Source organism: Myotis daubentonii, chromosome 13, assembly GCF_963259705.1.
Source record: "Myotis daubentonii chromosome 13, mMyoDau2.1, whole genome shotgun sequence".
Taxonomy (NCBI): Eukaryota; Metazoa; Chordata; class Mammalia; order Chiroptera; family Vespertilionidae; genus Myotis; species Myotis daubentonii.
In genome coordinates this window covers 60,536,938-60,553,883 of record NC_081852.1, presented here as the reverse complement: position 1 = coordinate 60,553,883, position 16,946 = coordinate 60,536,938, and the positions used below count along the sequence as shown (strand labels likewise).

The 16,946-nt window shown below is 51.4% G+C and overlaps 1 protein-coding gene across 2 annotated transcripts in view; it reads left to right on the top strand.

The window, feature by feature from the left end:
* The first annotated feature begins 259 nt into the window (after nt 1-259).
* The window catches only part of MGMT (O-6-methylguanine-DNA methyltransferase), a 157,372-nt gene continuing 140,685 nt past the window's right edge, over nt 260-16,946 (top strand). The window contains exon 1 of one of the 2 annotated variants that reach the window (XM_059661716.1): nt 260-357. Coding sequence is in view for 1 of the 2 variants with exons in the window: in XM_059661715.1 (XP_059517698.1) it covers nt 13,557-13,559 (3 nt within the window). In the remaining variant the exon portion in view is untranslated. Of the gene's footprint in view, nt 358-13,535; nt 13,560-16,946 lie in introns of those variants that run through there. The other variant, XM_059661715.1, reaches the window with a different exon arrangement.

Genomic DNA, 16,946 nt, shown 5'->3' with positions numbered 1-16,946 from the left:
ACCCCGCGGCGCTCAGGGCGGGGAGGCGGTGCCCGCGCTCGGCCCCGCCCCTGCCTGCGCCTCGTGTTCCTCCGTCCAGGCCCCGCCCCGCCCTGAGTCCCGCCCCCGAGCGCGTTCCGGCCCCGCCCCCGCGCGCCCCACTTCCCGCAAGCCCAGGCCCCGCCCCCTGAGCCCCGCCCCCTAGAACAGCCCGGCCCCGCCCCCGAGCGCCTGCGTCCCCTTCCCGCGACTGCAGGCCCCGCCCCTGCCCCGCCCCTGCCCCGCCCCCGCGCCCGGACTTGCCCAGGCAGCCCTGGCGCCCAGACCACCTTGCTCCCCTGTACTCCAGCTGCTCACGTCGGCGCTTTGGGCTTCGCGGTGAGTGTCCGGCTGCCTCCCTCCTGCCCACGTTCAGGGCTCGCCCAGAGGAGGGCGGGCGTCTGCAGCCCGTGGGACAGCTCAGCCCTGAGTGGCCTACAGGCTCCCTCATCTCACTGTCCCGGTGGAGCCCGCCCTGCCCCCCACCCACACACAGGGGCCCAGGTAGGCTCAGGTGTGTCCAAGTGTGCTCAGGGGTGCACACGTGTGCCCGGTTTGCCCTGGTGTCCAGGACCAGGTCGCACTGCAGTGACCGAGGCTTGGTGTGGGCACCTGGCCATCCCTGCCCGACCTCCAGGTGGCAACACCTTCACGCCAGCACTGCCCACCCTCCTGCCCTGCTCACCAGCGCCAGCGGGCCTCCGCTCCCCTTTAGCTCCCAGGAAGCTTCCAGAAGCCCCTCCTCGGGCCTCTCCTTGTGCAGACTTCCAGTCCTGTCTTGTGTGAGGCAGGTGGAGAGGAGGACCAGGTGGGGTCCCCGTTAGCTGCTGGGTTTGTATACATCACACCCCATAGCCTCCATGGGCACCTGGAGTGACAGGTGGCCTGAGAGCCATCGGCACCGGCCCATCATCCCCAAGTGGGGATAATGCAGGAGAGCAGCCCTACCCTCGCACCCCCCACGCCGGGCTCCTAACTGTCCGGATCTCGGGGGGTTCCCTCTCGAGGCCTTGGCCCAGGAGGCGGTTTTCTGTCCTGGTAGGGAGCACAGTTTGTGTGGGCGAGCACAGCTTTTGCCTGGTTGGGTGGACCGTTACCCGAGAGGGGCCACAGCTGGTGGAGGTAGAAGGCGAAGCTGTTGAAGGCAAAGAGCGAAGAACTGGCCTGGTTATTCACGTGGAACCCGTGGCGTCTCTGAGCAAGGCTTCCCCTCCCCATCCCCAGACAAGACGGGAGATGGTTTGGTGTCCTCCCGAGTCCGCCATGGGCTAGACCAGGGGTGGGAACCTTTTCTCTGCCAAGGGCTTTGGGATATTTATAGCATCATCCACGGGCCATACAGAATGATCAGCTTAAAAACTAGCCTGCTCCGTTTGGTCGAACATTTAATTAACTCACTCCTAGTGCCTGGCCGGGCGGGACGCTCCCCACCCCTGGATTAGACGCGCAGGGAGGTGAGAAAGATACAAAGCAGCCGATGGCCCAGTGGGGTGTGGGGGTGGGCGGTCCTGGGGTAACCCACATGGCATTGCCCGTGCGGCAGTTCACACCAGGCCCACACTTGCTAAGGCCCGGGATCTGCAAGCAGCAGAGGGCTGGCCTGCCCTGCCCTGCCCTGCGGCCTTGCTTCCTGGCTCTGCTCTTGGTGAGGACTGAGCAGTAGGGCTGCGCCTGTGACCGTGGGGCTGGGTGGACCAGGCCTGGGCACGGTCTCCTCACCCACTGCGTGCATGTTCTTTCATGAGCAAAGGCCTGTGTTAGGAGCTGGGTTTCACTCTCATTACCAGTGGTTCTCAACCTTCCTAATGCCACGACCCTTTAATACAGTTCCTCCTATTGTGGTGACCCCCAACCATAAAATTATTTTTGTTGCTACTTCATAACTGTAATTTTGCTACTGTTATAAATCCTCATGTAAATATCTGATAGGCAGGATGTACTTTCATTGTTACACATTGAACATCATTAAAGCATAGTGATTAATCACAAAAACAATACGTAATTATATATGTGTTTTCCGATGGTCTTAGACGACCCCTGTGAGAGGGTCGTTCAACCCCCAAAGGGGTCGCGACCCCCAGGTTGAGAACCGCTGCCTTAGACACTGCATTAAAAGGCTTTGCCTGCAGAGCCCAGCAGACCCAGGTAGCGCCTCGCTGCTCCTGTTCCGCTGCTGGGATCCTCAGACCTTCCTTGTTCTCTCTGTTTTGGGCCTGACTGGCCTCACTGGGCCTGGTCTTCCACTTGGGCCCCTGTCCCAGGTTCCCCGCACGCCTGTCCGTCCTGCAGACGGAAGGAGGGAGGCCAGGCCTGCGGAAGAACCGGCCCTGTGGGCGTTCCCGCCGTTTCTCCTCCAGCCTTCTCAGGAACCCAGCACAGCGTACTGTTCTCAGTGTTTCTTAATAACATACACTTACCACACTATGTTTCATTTCTCTTGCCGTACAGGGGAGATTTAGAAGCCAGTGATTCAAACCACCCAGATTGTCCTGTTCCAACTTCCTTTTGGGGGCACCGATGCCCTTTTCCAGTTGCGGGTCTTTTCTCCTGCGTAGAAAAGGAAAGGAAGCAGAAGCACACTTTCTGAACTCTTTCCTGTGGTCGTCTGCTCCCACCTGTCAGGTCATCTTCCTGTGGTCATCTGCTCCCACCTGTCAGGTCACCCTGACCCCGCCTGACGCCCTTGCCTGGCGTAGACTTCCTCCTCTAAGTGCACGAACCCTGAGGGTCCCGACTTCCTGTGTGTGTCTCTGCTCACTGCAGGTGGGCACACTGGGCTCTGGGCTCCGGGAGGCCTTGAACTCCGTGGGCCTCTGTCACAGTCCCCCCGACTCTGTTTACGGGGATGGGAGCTTCTGACTCAGCTACTTTCTGAAAGAGATGGGGTGTTATCATAGAATATGATTTAAAGACAACCTGAAGGATGATACAGTCAGACACATAAACGACAGTATTACCACTGAGTGGGAGTGGACCGTGTGCCGGTGTTTTCATGTATACACGCGATAAATGAGCCACCCCACACCCCGTTCTTGGTGTGAAGTGAGTGTGTGGTTCATCTGCAAGGGGTGCATTCAGGAGGCTGGTTCCCTTGGTTGATCGTTGTCCTCATTCTGCTAGTTCTGGAGGCCTGTCTGGGCACAGGGAGACTCAGTGTTGTAGACAAGTCCTGTGGGATGTATGTTCTGCGACGTTCGGGTAACTGCCCGGTATCTGTTGGTCAGTGGAGCGAAAGAGTCTAGGTTTCTTGACTTAGGAAAGGTAACAGTGATAGAAAGCTTCTATAGGAGGGCCATAGGGTTTGGGGAAACCCCATAATGAATGTATGGAATACAGTGAGTACCTGCTCCTTTATATGGCTGTTAAAGTGAACTGTCTAAGGAGAGGAATGAATCATTTTTGTGGCCTTTTATAACCTTTGAAGGGATCCGAGTGGTCTGGGCTGCCCTGGCTCACGTGTAAATCTGTCACAAGCAGTGTCTTGCCAAAGTGCACCGTCCCTGGAAGTGACTCCAGTCTGGGGCAGCCACCCTCCTGTCTGCTCCAGGCAAACAGCTCAATAGCCTGGCCCCGGGGCCGCAGGCATAGCGGTCATGCCCTCGCCCATGGGTGCAATGCTGAAATTTGTGGGGTTGTTTGGTTTTTTTTTTTGTACCACAAGTTGCTTTCTTTTAGATTGGGGGCTTGCCAGAGGAGTGGGCGTCTCCAGGGAGGGTGGAGGCCTCCTGTCCCCTCCCGCCCACCTGGGAGAAACTCCTGTGGCCTGTGATGCAGCTGCGGTAAAACCAGTTACAGATTCGACAGACACATTTCCTGACGGCTGTCGCATTTATTTTCGTGTGTGTACCTGTGTCACCGCGAAAGGAACTGTGCGAGAGCGCTCAGTGCCTACGGTGTTCACTTTACTCCTTGGAAAATTTTCTTGTTAGAATAATTTCCTGCCCGTATCACTTGTGAAGTCAGCGGAGTATCCAACCCCGGCGCTATGGCCCATTCCCAGAAGTCCAGGGCCAGCCGGAATGTGCAGTCCACCAATGGCAGCGCTCGGAAAAGCAGGCTCTTGTTAAATCTATTTGTTTTTATGATAGACATCGATCTGCCCGTCGCAATAATGCATTTATGGGCATTTTTCTGCAAGCACAGCGCTGGTGGCAGTTTTTACTGACAAATTGAGTCGTATGGATAGTAGTTTAAGCAACTCTTGCCTTATGGACAGATTGGGCAATTCCGGCACCGCCTGCTCAGAGGTATGGAGATGGGGGAAGAGAGGGAGCTGAGTCTCAGGCAACAAAGGGGATTGGACATTTCAATGTGGAAATGCAATACGTACGTGGTAGGTATTTGTAATTTCTTTGAAAACTTTTAGCTACAGCTGACTCCCCAGTCAAAAGGACTGAACGTAGGGACCACTTTCAGATGTTGACCGTCTCTGGTGTCATTCGTGAGAGCCACCCCTGGAACAGGGGACCTGTCGCTCTCCTCGGCGTGGTGTGGCCATGAGCATAGGGGAGCGGCGTCCGCGCCCTGCTGGCGTCAGAATTCCCAGGGCGCTGCTGGAAAACATAGGTTATTGGCAGACCTGCCGGATCAGGAGCTGGGGCCCTGAATCTCTGCCACCTCCCCAGGAGGGTCTAGCAAGCCCTAACGTTGGAGCACCTGCAGGGAGCCTAGCGTGGCCCGGAGGTAGTGCTCTCCACCCGACGGGCCCCAGCTCCCCTTCCAGAGGGATCCATCCGCAGGCGGCGTTCTCGGGTGCCTGTGCCTGTGCATCTAGGTGCGTGGTTTTGTAACTCCTCGGGGACGTGTGAATCTCTTCAAATTGCAAGCCGAACATGTTATCACAGCGTTACGGTTTCTGGGCTTGTGGTTCTGACAGAAGATGCAGATGTTACCAAAACTTGGGCGTGAGGTTGGCGAATGCAGGTTAGGCTTGGACAGCCACATCGGATCTCACCCCCATCTTTCCTTTTCCCTCTCGCTCTGGGTAGACACATTTGCATGGTCTGAGGTGAGGGTTAACGTTCAGCTACACACCTGAATGCACTTTTGTGGGACTGAGTTGAGTTTTTAGTGTATGAAGGCCAGAGGTGGGAGGGGAGGTGCCGTTTCCTAGTTGGGTGACTTTGGGCAACTGCTAAACCCCCAGCTGCGTCATCTGTTGTATGGAGGTGATCATACTTACGTATTCTGTCTACCTGGACAAGTATAAGCACGTGGAATAAGAAATGAATAGTTTCTGATGTATGAATTACTGTCTGGATAGAAATCTTAATTTGGAACCACAGTCCTGTAAAAAGGATGAAATTGTAATTGGAAAAAGGTGAGGAACCAATCAGAATCCTTGTTTCCCTCCAGTTCAGTCAGCATCCTTGTTTCCCTCCGGTCCAATCAGCATCCTTGTCTCCCTCTGGTCCAATCAGAATCCTTGTCTCCCTCCAGTTCAGTCAGCATCGTTGTTTCCCTCTGGTCCAATCAGCATCCTTGTCTCCCTCTGGTCCAATCAGAATCCTTGTCTCCCTCCAGTTCAGTCAGCATCGTTGTTTCCCTCTGGTCCAATCAGCATCCTTGTCTCCCTCTGGTCCAATCAGAATCCTTGTCTCCCTCCAGTTCAGTCAGCATCCTTGTTTCCCTCTGGTCCAATCAGCATCCTTGTCTCCCTCTGGTCCAATCAGAATCCTTGTCTCCCTCCAGTTCAGTCAGCATCTTTGTCTCCCTCTGGTCCAATCAGAATCCTTGTCTCCCTCCAGTTCAGTCAGCATCGTTGTTTCCCTCTGGTCCAATCAGCATCCTTGTCTCCCTCTGGTCCAATCAGAATCCTTGTCTCCCTCCAGTTCAGTCAGCATCCTTGTTTCCCTCTGGTCCAATCAGCATCCTTGTCTCCCTCCGGTCCAATCAGAATCCTTGTCTCCCTCTGGTCCAATCAGAATCCTTGTCTCCCTCCAGTTCAGTCAGCATCTTTGTCTCCCTCTGGTCCAATCAACATCCTTGTTTCCCTCCAGTCCCGTCGGCATCATTTTACAGATTTACACATAACCCACACCCTCATTTGGGACAGATAACACGGGGTTAAGAGTGCAGGCTCTAGGAACAGAGCTTAAGTTTGGACCTGGTTCCACTAGTTACTATCTGTGACCTTGAGTAAAGTCACTTAATCTTTCCAGGCCTTGGTTTCTCCAAAAATAAGACAGATGACACCACCATTCATAAGCTGCCGTGGACTACCGGGAGGGAGCACATCTGGTGATCAGACCAGACTCGGCACAGGGCGAGTTCTGAATAATCATCAGTGACGTTGTTAGTTCAGAGTCACAAAACTGTTTGGTGGAGGCAGGAGGAGTAGAGATGGGGTCCCGGCTACTGCTTCCACCTCCCGCGTGTCTGATTCCAGGGGCTCACGGACCTCTGTTTGGTCCGGAGCGTGACGTAGCTCAGTGCTAACTCGCTGGGTTTCTAAAATACCCTTTGTGTCTAAGGAAGTGGTTTCTCTGCGGTGTCTGTTCTGTACAATGGACATTACTGAGAGATGCCAAAGTGCTTTCCGCTCAGGTGACACTGTTCCGAGCGCTCAGGTATGCCAGGCCGCTGACAAGCTTACGGGGCCTGGGCTTAGAACCAGCAAGCGGGCTTCGTCGCGTTTCCCAGTGGGCACTGCCAGTCGCTGACAGCCCCCAGCCCCTGCCTCTGGAAGGCTTGACGTTAACCGTCTGTTAAATTGAAAGAACTTCCCAAAGGACCACACACAGAATCTGACACTGGCAGTGGCCACGAACCAGCAGTGACACCGCGTGCTGACAGCATTCCCCCATGTGTGACTGCTCACACCACCGTGTGGGGGTTGCGTGGTCCATCAAGTAGGCTTTGTCAAGACTAGAACCTCTACGATAGTTGTGTGTGTGTGTGTGTGTGTGTGTGTGTGTGTGTCAATGGTCTTATGTGGGGGTATCTCTTTACCTTCATATAATGGTTGGGCCTGGTAGAGTTACTCAAGCTCCAGAAGATTCTGGCCGGTGTGATAATGATATTGCTCATAGCAACACTGAAGGCTTCCTGTGCTGGGTGCTCGCACAGACCGACTTACCACGTCCTCACCCTCCGCCCCCCGGCGACATAGACACCGTTAGCATCTCGGTTCAGCCTGGGAGGAGACTAGCCCTGGGAGCGTGAGTGACCTGCGTGGCCCACGGGGACAGGAGGCGGGCTCTGAGCCCAGCCAGGTGGATTTGTAGCCTCGTGCAGGCTTTTAACCACCCATCACGCCAGGCTGCGTCTGTCACGGTGACACGGGAAGCTGCTGGAGGTCCTTCTGGGGCAAGATGTGGCAAAGATAAACGCATCGCTGTGCCCGGTACATTTTCTAACACCAGTGTGACCAGGCATCATCCCTGGCATCTTGGGGAGAGCAGTGCCCCCACGGGGGCCCTGCTTGAGGGGGCTGAGGACGGGCCACTCCAGTGGAGGGCTGGGCGCAGTGAGGCCTCGGTGGTGCGAGACCGGACCTGTGGCCTTGCCCTTCATGGACACGCCTCCTTGTTTGAGGGGGGCGCGTCTCGGTGAGGGTGGGTGCCAGAGGAAGGAGGTGGAGCATCCTGAGTGCCAGCCGAATGGGTGTGGGTGGTCATGGTCTGATGTTGGCCCGAGTCCCCACTGACCTGGACTGGGGTCAAGGAAAAGGCACGTGTAGGCCACTGGCTTTGCAGACCTTTGTACACTCCAGCGGTGGTCAAAGCCAGACTCGGCAAAGGCCCTGAGAAGTGAGCTTCCAAGTCCCGGTGCCCTGACCCTGTCACCTAGCTCAAGGGCGTGCGGGTGTGGGATGACGGAATCAGAGGAGGGTGCGCATGGTGTCCTAGCTCGACACCTAATCGAGGCGTCCTCAGTGTTTGCAGCTGCTCTTATGAGTGAGGCGTCCACACTCCAGCGGGACTTCCTAGAAGGCTGGGCGAAGAAAAGAAATGATGTATTTCCCAAAGTTACTGAGTTTAGCCAGCGATCCCAGGGAAAGCCCAGGTGTGCTATTCTTTATTGTGCAGAAGAATTTGTTTCTGTCAGCCTTGTCTTAGCATCAGAGGGGCTGTCGAGGCAGATGGATGCGCTGAGCTCCAGGCGTGTTTGCTGATGGCGGCGTTCCCACACCATCGCCCACGTTCTTGTCCGCCATGGTGCCAGCAGTTCACCCGGACGTGGGCCTTTAGGTGCTAAAATAGGGCCCGGGGGGCCGGGGGGCTTTGTTACTCAGACACTCTGATTCCAGGGACCTCCGTGACACCTCCCTGTCCCCCTACTGTTAGCTTGAATCCACAGGAGATGGAGTCATAATTCGTTGAGGGTTTTATTCCCTGCAAAAGTATAGGCTTAAAGACTTCCTCTTAACTTTTAAAAAAAATTGTTTATTTCTGCCGCTGGTGTGATTAGAGCATCTCCCGGAGTCTTGTTTCATTTCCCTCTGGACTGAGGTCACCTTGCTGGGCTCGTGGCCGTCCCTGCTCTGCTTGTCACCCCAGAGAGGCCCGCACAGGTCGTGCCTCTCGTTTCCTCGGCGACTTTTCTCCTCTGCGTGTTGAGGTTTCTTCTTTGGGCCCAACATGCGTTTACTCCTGTCCGTTGAGTATCACAGCAACTAAAGCAGGATGGATTCTGGGACGTTAAATAAATACTCTTTTCTGTTGCCCTAAAGAGGTGTTCTAGAATTTCCGCATTGAAGCGTGTGCCTCGCGTCCCGTGGAAACTCCTGATGACGCATGGGGAACCCGGATCACGGCTGCGCGTTCCTGATCCGGGTTGGCTGCTGGGTGCTCGTTAGTGCCTGCACTTGATTCTGTGTGACCCGGCGGCAGGACACGGGCCCCCGGTGACAGGACACGGGCCCCCGGACACCTTCTTCAGGGTCACCTTCTGGAAGCCGCTGGGAAGGGGCACGTTCTCCGCGTTGGGCCAGGCCACTTCCGTTCACCTCTCAGACTTGGGGCTGCCCCTTGGGGTACAGAACAACGTGCACGTGACCTCTAGATTTAGACGGTGAGTCTTCACATCTCATACCCTCCACCGCCGGCTGCAGCCTCAGTGGCCTCAGTTGCTTTGGCCTCGCTTGTCCATGCAGCCGCTTCCCACCTCTGCCCCTGAGGGCACTGGACAAGCCTCCTGGGGACGCTAACCTGCTCCCGACCAAGCACACGGTGCATCACAGGGAGGCCCCGGACGTGGACACGGGGCACCCGGGACATGGGTGAGGGACAGAGTCAGCGGCTTCTCGCTCCCCCTCCTTCCGCCGAAGGCCGGGTCTAGAACTGCCCCAGGGAAACCTCCTACCCGCCAGGTCCCAGATGGAATGAGCCTCAGAGACTCATCCTGACTCGCTTCAGCCGTTCCCCACCTCCGTCCGGCACGTTCTCTGGAAGCCTGTGCATCGTGCTGTGCTCTGCGAGAGAGTGGGGAGGGGCCTTCTCGGAGCCCCTCACCTCCATGGGGAGCCCACACCAGCTCCGCCCCGGTGTCTCTCCCAGTCCTCCCGCTTCTCAGCTCCTCCAGCAGCCTCTTCAGTCCCAGAATGTCCCCTCCCCGGGGGCCCATCCCACTCCCACCGAGTTTCCGCTCTACTTGTGCGCCTCCATCTCTCGCCGCAGGAAGCCCCCGCTCGAAGCTCTCCAGGGCCTGGTGGGGGCTTGTACTGGATGGGGGGCCCAGCGAAGGCTGCCACACAACTTGCTGAGGACTCTCTGAGCAGCAAGCCGAGTCATTGGCCCCAGGGTGGCAGGAAAGGGAGGCAGCAGGCCAGGCAAGAGACTCCTAGAGGGCCCCGGACGGCGGCCAGGCCAGGTGCTGTTCTGGAGCCAGTGGACGCGCTCGAGTGCACCCAGGCCTGATGGGAAAAGGCGAGGTGAGAGGAGAGACCAGCGCAGGACTGAGCTCAGGCAGGGGCTAGGGAGCCCGTCTAGACGTTTGGGTTGGGATGTTTTCATGGGTTGACTTTTTTCTTGAGGGCTGTCAGTTCAGTCTCCATCCTGCCTGGACCAAGGAGCGGCATGTGGTCATCTCACTGGACACCAACTACAGCCCTAAGGACCGTGCCGTTTGCTGCTTCATGCTAAGATGTCGGAGAACTTCTGGAGGTCTCCGTTGAGTTGGGGACCTAGACATTTCTCATAGGAAGCTGCTGGCCCGCATTTGTCCCAAACTGGCCTGCATTACATCCGTGGCAGTGACGGGGGACATGTGGAAGTAGGAGGGTGCTGCGTTCACCTCTGCCCCAGCCTCCAGGTCAGTAGGCCCGCGGCACGCATCAGGCATGTAGGGATTTCTAGGATTGTTGCAGACACGTAGCTTGTTACCTTTACCTAAGGATGTTGCCATTCCTGCCGCCCTCTGTGCCCACAGCGCCGGGGCCCTGGAACCTGCCTCGGGCCCACCTGTGGCAGGGAGGCTGGGCAGTGCAGGAGCAGCTCGGGTCCCCAGCGTGCCATTAATATTGAGAAGGCGGATTTGCATTCCCAGTCCCGTTTTACTTATTTATTTACCAGCACGGCTATGTTTGTTGTTTAATTCCATAGCGAGAGTCTCTAAGAATATGATTAACCTTGAGGGTCATCTCATAATGTAATTATTAATGATTGATTCTGTGTACCCTTGGAATCGATGAGAGGCACACTGGTGTGGCGTGCGGTAGGGCTCGAGTCCACCCCTCTCCTCCATGTGATTCTGTGACAGCACCAGGACCAGTTTATTACCCAGAACAGGTTTGATGGCTCTGAAGTGTATGATTCGTTTGATATAATTATCATGATATGTGGTGTTTCCTTCTGTGACTGCTGCTAATACGGCCAGTGGTGCTAACGCCTCCTGCCACTAATGGCCAGGGCAGGGGGGTGTCGTAATTGATCTTCCTGGGAGTGCTGTAATGGGAAAACAACCCAGGCTGTTTGAAGTCTATTTTACAAGTGTGCATGGGGCCTTGGGGATGTTATATTGAAAAACCCAATTGTACAGTTACCATGGGAACCCAATTAGAATAGATTGCTAGATTTTTTTGTGTGTGTCTTTCATCTTGACCAAAAATCTAATGTATTTTAAATGTTTTCATATGGAATTGGATTCATACACTGACTTGTTCTTTGTTTTTTTCTCGTTTCCAACTCTAAGCAGAAATAGTGATAAATTCTCTGGTGGAGCTTTGTGGGGAAGTCTAGAGAGATTTAATCAGATTTTTGTGGAGAAGTTTGTACCAGTGGTGGAAGTGGCAGAAGTGGTGGGAAGCATTTAAAAGATGGGAAAATGGGTCTTTTCTTCTCACGGCCAACAGGGACCCTCCTGTGCCTCCAGTGGTGCTCCAGGGGGGGTGATAGGTGTGGTACATCTCCCACCGCCATGCACACACCTGAGGAAATGAGAATGGGTGTCCATGGCCATGCGGACGGCTCTCACGGGTGTCCACGGGCGTGTAAGGGATGCAGATGGCCGTAAAAGCCATGCTGGTCCCCAAATGCTTCCACGTGAGCGGTGTGACTTTTGTTGTATGGAAATGCCCACATCCCTTCAGTGGCACCACATCTCGAGGTGCTGAGGAAATACACAGGCACATGCATTAACCTACAAGGTCTTGGTTTACATGTAAAGGTTTATCCACCCACGGTATGGTGGTGAGACCAACCCCTTTTTCAATCTCAGATGATCGCTTGAAATTTTAAAAGTTTCTCTCAGCATAAGAATCAGCCCCGGGTAAAGTTCCGTTGCTGTTTACCAATCGTCACGTGACATGTCCAGGCTACATCCGTGTTCCTCCCGATGGAATTCCACCTCAGTGGTATTTACTGTGTTAACTTGGTCTTCCCTATTCTCCTGATGCAGTTTCTCCTTTTTCTTCTCCCTTCCTTCTTTTCTCTCTCTCTCTCTCTCTCTCTCTCTCTCTCTCTCTCTCCTTTCTTTCTTTTTAAAATCATGTTGTTTGATGCACACTAAAGCATATGAGTTATGGGTAAATTATAAAATAAAATGATAGTCAGGACCCTGTCAACTTAGTATGGCCGTAAGACATTCCCATCAGCAGTCCCGTGGACTTCACCTGTGTACCCTCCCCTGCCCCCTCCCTCGGCCCCCTCTCCCGCCCCCTCCCCACCCCACGGTCATCAGTGTGTGGGATTTTCTGTTTATCATTCTCTTGCTTTTCAGTGGTGTCCGGCTTGACCATCTACCTGCTCCTCACAGGATCTCCTTTAGCGGGCCTTGTTGGGAGCTCTAAAAGGATAGTGTGCTGTCTGGTATCCTGAGACCGGGTTTCTTCCTCAGAATGAAGTTTCTGAATTTCACCCGCGTTGCTGCATGGAGCTCATTGCACATCATAGCAGTCATCGTACGGCTGTACACCCCTGGCGTCTGCACTTCTCTGTTCTCCTGTCGCTGGCACTTGAATTGTCCCCGGCTTTGGCTGTCACCCCTGCATCTGTGGTCGCTCTGTACGCTGCTCCTGTGCACACCTGTCACAGTTTCTCCTGGGGGTCTGCACACGCGGGGCACAGTCATTGCACTGTCGTGTTACAAGACAATACCGTTCAGTAAGAATGGGCGAAGCAGATGAGGCTCCTGGGGGCTGATGGGCATGCTTACCAAGACTTGGAGTTACTTACCAGTGGCCAACCTTTGGGTAGATAGTGTCTCCTTATGGTCTTAGCATGCAGTTCTCTGATTACCAGGGAGGTTGAGCACCTTTTCATGTTGCCATTCGTGATTGCTCATCTGCAAAATGCCTGTGCATAAGCCTATATTTCTCCTGGGTGGTCCATTTCTTGCTGCTTTATAGCAGTATTTATATATTCTGGATCCTATTCCTTGGTCAGTTATACAGGCTTCAGGGATGTCCCAGCTGGTGGCTTACTTTTTCTTTTCCTTTATAGTCTTAGATGGACAGGAGTTGTTAATTTTCATACAGTTGAACATAATTGAATTTATGATTCTTTTGCTTTATGGTTCTGTTTCTGTACTAATACTGCACTGTACTAATTACCATAGCTGTAGGCCTTTTAACATCGGGGGTAAGTCCTCACATTGTGGTCATAACAGATTTCAGAATCTGCTTGTCAAATTCTTGGGAAAGGCCTTTCTGTTTTGATTGGAGGCACTTGGATCTATAGATGGATGTGGAGAGAATGACATCTTTAAAATTTTTTTTTCATTTATTGATTTGAAAGGGAGGAGAGGGAGTGAGGGAGGGAGGGAGGGAGGGAGGGAATGAGGGAGGGAGGGAGACTTGTTGTTGCACTTATTTATGCATTCACTAGAGGCCTGATGCATGAAATTCGTGCAAGAATAGGCCTTCCTTCCCCAGGCTGCCAGCACGGGCTTCCCTCTGGCACCGGGACCCGGGCTTCCTCCCAGCCCCAGCTTTTTTCCGGAAAGTTGTCCAGAAGGATGTTGGGTCTAATTAGCATATTGCTTTTATTATTATAGATTGGTTGGTTCTTGTATGCGCCCTGACTGGGATTGAACCTGCAACCTTGCATATCAGGCTCTAACTGAGTGACCCAGCCAGAGTCTGAGAGAATGACATTTTGATGGTATGACTCTTCCTCTTCAAGAATATGCTCTCTACATATGCTTACTTAGGCCCTCTGTAGTCTCTCAGCGTTAATCATTTTTTAATGTAATGTTGCCGCTGGGCCCTCATTGTGGTGTCTGTTTTAGGGTTCGGATTTCTTTTTGATTAGTATAGAAAATGCTGTTGATTTTTTGTGTGCTCGTCTTCTATCTAGTTTCTTGCTTAATTCTCACTCTGATTTTAACATACTCTGTGTATATTCTTTGATTTTCTATGTACACCAAGCATGTCAAAGTCAAAGGCTAACACAGGCCAAATAAATGAGGCATGTGGCCCTCGGGCTGTGAGTTTGACATGCTCAATGTACACAATCACATCACCTATGAATGAGAAGTTTGCTTCTTTCCCTCTCCTCTGGTAATCATTTATTTGTTTTACTGAGCATGTTGTGCTGGCTAGGACGCCCAACACCATGTTCAGTGCAGATGTGGTGATAATTAATATACTTACCTTGTTTACTTATTTTAAAAAGAAAGATGCTGATGTTTCACTACCCGAAACAATGCTTGCTGTAGGCTTTTGGTGGAAAGTTCTCTTCTGGTTGTCTGAGAAAATTTTAAAGTCATTAATGGCCTCTGAACTTTATTAAATGATTTTTCTGCATCAATTGGAATTGATGTGATCCCCTCACCCATGCCTGTTAATGTGGATAAATACTCATAGATTTATTAATGTTAAATCTTTTTTGAATTCTGGGTTGAACCTTACTGGGTCACTAAACACTATCTTCTAAACAGCTGTTGGACTAGGCTTCCTGGTTTTTTTGGTTTAGGATTTTTTTCAACTGTGCTTATGAATGAGATTGGCCTATTTTTTTTTCCTTTCTCATAGAGTCCTTGTCTGATTTGAGTTTCAAAAATAAACTGACTTCATGGAATAGGTTGAGCATTCTCTATTTTATGTTCTCTATAAGAATTTATATTAAATTGATCTCTTCTTTGAACATTTAGTAGATTTTGTGTATATTATATAACCTGGTATTTGTGGGAGACTTTTTAAACTGTTGATTTAATTGCTCTTGTAGTTATCAGATTATTTATTTTTTAAGCTCTAGTTAGGTTAATTATATTAAGCCAGGTTTTCAGTTTTTTGAGGTGGAAAATTGTTATTAGTTTTCTCATTATGTTTTAAATCTCTGTAATTATATTCCCTATTTTCATTCCTTGTACAGTTTATTTTTACTTTCTCTCCTTTTTAATTTGTTCTGTCTCACGAGATGTTTGCCTATTTTTGTAGTATTTAGGAACCAAATTTAGTCTATTGTGTCTTAGATTTAAAGCTAGCTCTCTGGTTGATAGATGTCACTTGTTTTGGAAAATTCTGGACTTATTTCTTTATATTATTGCTCTTCTTACCCACTTCCCTTCCCTGGTTGGACTGACTAATTGGGGGGAGGGTAGTCCTGGTGACTGGCCCTCAGAGCTTTAATGCTCTTATTTTTTTTCATTCCTTCTCTCTTCCTGTGCCACAGTTTGGGTATTTTCTGTTGCTCTGTCTCTTGGGTCACAAATCCTGTTTTCTGCTCTGTCCTATAAATCTTATCTAGTGAGTCCTGAATTTCACATTTTGTGGTTTTTATACTAGGATGGCCATTTCATATTTTAATATGTATTTCAATTCTGTATTTAACATTCTCCTCTGTCTCTTTCGTTTTGTCTATCTTTTCCTCTTATTTTTAAACAAATCATAATTATTTTAAAGTTCTTGTCTGCTAACACCAGTGTCTTGGACATACATTCTTCTGCTTATATTTTCTGTTTTTCCCTTCTCTTGATTGTGTAGTACAGGCACATGCATGCACGTGTGTGCACACACACACACACACACACACACACACCACGTGCACACTCACACATGTAGGGCAATAACGTCTACGCCTGGAATAATCAGAATTTTGCGTTTGGCTTCTTCACCTAACCTTGTCCCAGTGCTGATTGAAATCTTTGCTGCCATTGGATATAGAGACAGTGTGGTGTCCCTCTCCAAGAGGCAACATTCTTCCATCGTAGAAATTTAGGGCAATTTCATATCTGAGGATCTGTCCCAAAGAATTAATTAAAATGTTGTGCATAGAGATGCTTAATGCAGTGTTTTTGAGAACTAAACTAGGCTGGGAAGACTTCTGAAGTCTTAGGTAGAAATTGTTAACAGCCGTTCAGCTGCCTCGGTTCTGGGATGTGTCTCTGATCTCGGGTCACCGTGGTGTTATGGTCATTTACTCAGGTGCTTGCTCATTCAAAGCCTCATCTACCTGCTGTTCGTCAGGCTCCTGGGTGGGGTGTGTTTGGGCGTATGTTTCAGGGTACGTATTGGCTAGACAAGGCCCTGACCCTGGAGCTTAGGCTTATGTTGGGCAGAAGGGACTGACAGGCTCAAGGACCAACCACTTGCTTTGGTTGCTTTGTGGCCGGGCTCCTGGTTGATCAGGGACGTCCCCCGACTTCCTGGGTCTCGTTTTCCTGAGACCTACAGTGCCAGGGCCGGTCAGCACTGTCGGCATAACCTGTGGCAAAGATAGACATGTTCTGTGTCTGTGCTGCCCAGTAGGGTCGCCCCTAGACACACGCGGCTGCTTGGCACTTGAAATGTGAGGAGTGCAACTTGGTAACTGAATTTTTAATTCTACTACGTCCTGATTAAGTTAAATGTAAACAGGTAACTCCATGTGACTGCGTTGGATGATGCCGGTCTGGACGGGCTGTTTGCTTAGGGTACTGAGTGGGCTTTAGAGTTCTTTCTGCTTCAACATTTGGTTTTCTTTGCTTTTATTTATATTTATTTATCACCAGGGCTCTGAGCGTTAGATTTTCTTTGTGTGTGAACACATTGCACACCACTCCCTCTCTGTGCTGTGTCAATACGGACATCAGCTCCACGGGAGAGGAATTTGCCTGAACAGGACTCTGAGACGATGAAGTGGGCTGAATTAGAGAAGAGTGAAGGACTTGTTGGAAATGATCTTGTGTTGCAAAACCATTGAAGTGACTCGGACATGGTGACACCCCACCCAGACCCTGTCACCTCTCCGGTGCTCCATTTACCAGGGTTTGGCGTTTTGACAAAATCAACAGCTTAAATTTATGGTTCAGTTTCCTGTGACCAGTAATTGTTTGTAAATAAAACTAATTTCTTGTTGATTTTGCGGTACAAATAACATAACTGGGGCTTACAGATCTCTTGATCCTCCGGGCCGAGGCCAAATAAATGTAGTCTGTCATGCTGGCTTCGGGCTGGAGTTTTCTACGAATCTTAAAATATCCGCTTTGTAAAACTGGGTTAAGTTATTTTAGAAACTATAAATAGTCACTTGGTAATTGGGTGTTTGGGTTTATTTGTGAGAATGGAG